Source organism: Austrofundulus limnaeus, unplaced genomic scaffold (assembly GCF_001266775.1).
Source record: "Austrofundulus limnaeus strain Quisiro unplaced genomic scaffold, Austrofundulus_limnaeus-1.0 Scaffold107, whole genome shotgun sequence".
Lineage (NCBI taxonomy): Eukaryota > Metazoa > Chordata > Actinopteri > Cyprinodontiformes > Rivulidae > Austrofundulus > Austrofundulus limnaeus.
In genome coordinates this window covers 1,722,603-1,725,195 of record NW_013952509.1, presented here as the reverse complement: position 1 = coordinate 1,725,195, position 2,593 = coordinate 1,722,603, and the positions used below count along the sequence as shown (strand labels likewise).

At 45.1% G+C, this 2,593-nt stretch overlaps 1 protein-coding gene and 1 long non-coding RNA gene across 3 annotated transcripts in view; one reads left to right on the top strand and one right to left on the bottom strand.

Moving 5' to 3' along the window:
• The window catches only part of pltp (phospholipid transfer protein), a gene marked incomplete at its 5' end in the record, with an annotated part of 29,258 nt that overhangs the window by 5,215 nt on the left and 21,450 nt on the right, over positions 1–2,593 (top strand). The window contains 2 exon segments of the mRNA XM_014013880.1: positions 784–939; positions 1,375–1,438. Of these exon segments, the coding sequence (XP_013869334.1) occupies positions 784–939; positions 1,375–1,438 (220 nt within the window).
• On the bottom strand, positions 1,162–2,570 carry LOC106521346 (uncharacterized). 2 transcript variants are annotated; one of them, XR_001310660.1, is made up of 2 exons: positions 2,558–2,570; positions 1,162–1,481 (listed from the first exon to the last, which is right to left on the bottom strand). It is a non-coding gene; the product is annotated as an uncharacterized LOC106521346 (long non-coding RNA). The 2 variants fall into 2 exon arrangements; XR_001310661.1 differs by lacking the exon at positions 2,558–2,570 and adding an exon at positions 1,528–1,559.

Genomic DNA, 2,593 nt, shown 5'->3' with positions numbered 1-2,593 from the left:
GATCCAAGAGTCTGACCCAAGAGTCTGACCCAAGAGTCTGATCCAAGAGTCTGACCCAAGAGTCTGACCCAAGAGTCTGACCCAAGAGTCTGACCCAAGAGTCTGACTCACAGTCTGAGTCAGAGTCAGCAGTAAAAGTGGATTTTACATGATAAGTCCACTTTAATGCTCACTATAGTCACATTTTGAGTATCCCTGTGTTCCACGGACAGTGCAGAGACCTGAGCAAGCAGTGGGAGCGTTTATATCTGACCCTTACATTGGTGTAACATTTTCCAAAAGGACATGTGGAAGAACACTAACTTGTGAAAGGTTGTAAAAAGGAGAACAAACACTTGATGGACAAATAAACTTTTTGGATGGAGCCCCTGCAGTGTTACAAAAATCTGGAGGTGCACGATCAGGTGCTGTGACACCACGCTGGGCCAACGTGCAGGGGCAGGGTGGTCCATGTTGGTGTTCAACACATCAACATATAAACCTGCCTTAAATCTTTACCTGACCGTTACACTCTGCCAAGTGACATTGGTATAAGACGGTTGTAATTCTTTGTGTAACCACATGGTGGCAGTACATCATTGTTTCAGTCAACTAATCTGGAGAACAATTAAAAAATAAAAACAGGTCCAAAGAAAACTGAAAATGAAGTCCTGAGAAATTGGAGCATTGACATGATAAACTTCACATTTGTCTTTTGACTTTGTTATTAGAAAAACACATTCTTTAGGACCATCTTTGAGCTTTCAAAATCCAACAAATCTGAAACTGTTGAAATTTTTCTAGTTATGACACAGGAAACATCAACGCTTCAGCTGAAGGAGTAAACATCAACACGGCCGTACATCTGATCAGAGACTTTGAAGGACGACTGAAAATCAATAACATCACCTGTGATGCCAAAATCAAAAAAATGAGGGCGGAGTTCAGTGGAACGCTTGGGTAAAATGCACAAATGCACTAAAACATAAAGATTAAATATCTATGGAAAAATCTGATGTTTGGTTAATATTGTCAGGTAGAGATATCAGATTATCAGAGAAATTCTTAGATTTTTATACCACAATATATAAACAATCACTTTTCAATGACAAAAAGTATAATGTAGATCAGGGCTATTCAACTGAAATGCTCAGGATGACAGTCACTCAAAGCCTGGACATCTTTTACCTTTGAATCTTTTACCTTTAATTGGTTTGTTTGGCATTGAATAATAAATTAAAAATGGATGTAGAATGTATTTTCAGATTAAATGAAGTATATTTTGGTGTTTGTGGGGAGCTCATTGGTGGGCTGCCAGTTGAATAACCTTGATGTAGGTCATCTTCCTTCACTGTCATGAACCTCACCTAACCAGAAACATTTGGCTTTTTGAAGGAGAGTCTATGATGTCCTGGGCAAATTCCTGACAACGGGTCTGCGCCTCTATCTCAACAAGCAGGTAGTGTGTCCAACCTGGTGTCCAACCTGTTTCTGTGTCCAACCTGGTGTCCAACCTGTGTCTGTGTCCAACCTGTTTCTGTGTCCAACCTGTTTCTGTGTCCAACCTGGTGTCCAACCTGGTGTCCAACCTGTGTCTGTGTCCAACCTGGTGTCCAACCTGTGTCTGTGTCCAACCTGTTTCTGTGTCCAACCTGTGTCTGTGTCCAGCCTGGTGTCCAACCTGTGTCTGTGTCCAACCTGGTGTCTAACCTGTTTCTGTGTCCAACCTGGTGTCCAACCTGTGTCTGTGTCCAACCTGTTTCTGTGTCCAACCTGGTGTCCAACCTGTGTCTGTGTCCAACCTGTTTCTGTGTCCAACCTGGTGTCCAACCTGTGTCTGTGTCCAACCTGTGTCTGTGTCCAACCTGGTGTCCAACCTGGTGTCCAACCTGTTTCTATGTCCAACCTGCTTCTGTGTCCAACCTGTGTCTGTGTCCAACCTGTGTCTGTGTCCAAACTGTTTCTGTGTCCAACCTGCTTCTGTGTCCAACCTGTTTCTGTGTCCAACCTGTGTCTGTGTCCAACCTGGTGTCCAACCTGTTTCTGTGTCCAACCTGTGTCTGTGTCCAACCTGTGTCTGTGTCCAACCTGGTGTCCAACCTGTGTCTGTGTCCAACCTGTGTCTGTGTCCAACCTGTGTCTGTGTCCAACCTGTGTCTGTGTCCAACCTGTGTCTGTGTCCAACCTGTTTCTGTGTCCAACCTGGTGTCCAACCTGTGTCTGTGTCCAACCTGTGTCTGTGTCCAACCTGTGACTGTGTCCAACCTGTGTCTGTGTCCAACCTGTGTCTGTGTCCAACCTGTGTCTGTGTCCAACCTGTTTCTGTGTCCAACCTGTTTCTGTGTCCAACCTGTGTCTATGTCCAACCTGTTTCTGTGTCCAACCTGTGTCTGTGTCCAACCTGTGTCTGTGTCCAACCTGGTGTCCAACCTGTGTCTGTGTCCAACCTGTGTCTGTGTCCAACCTGTGTCTGTGTCCAACCTGTGTCTGTGTCCAACCTGTGTCTGTGTCCAACCTGGTGTCCAACCTGTGTCTGTGTCCAACCTGTGTCTGTGTCCAACCTGTGTCTGTGTCCAACCTGTTTCTGTGTCCAACCTGTGTCTGTGTCCAACCT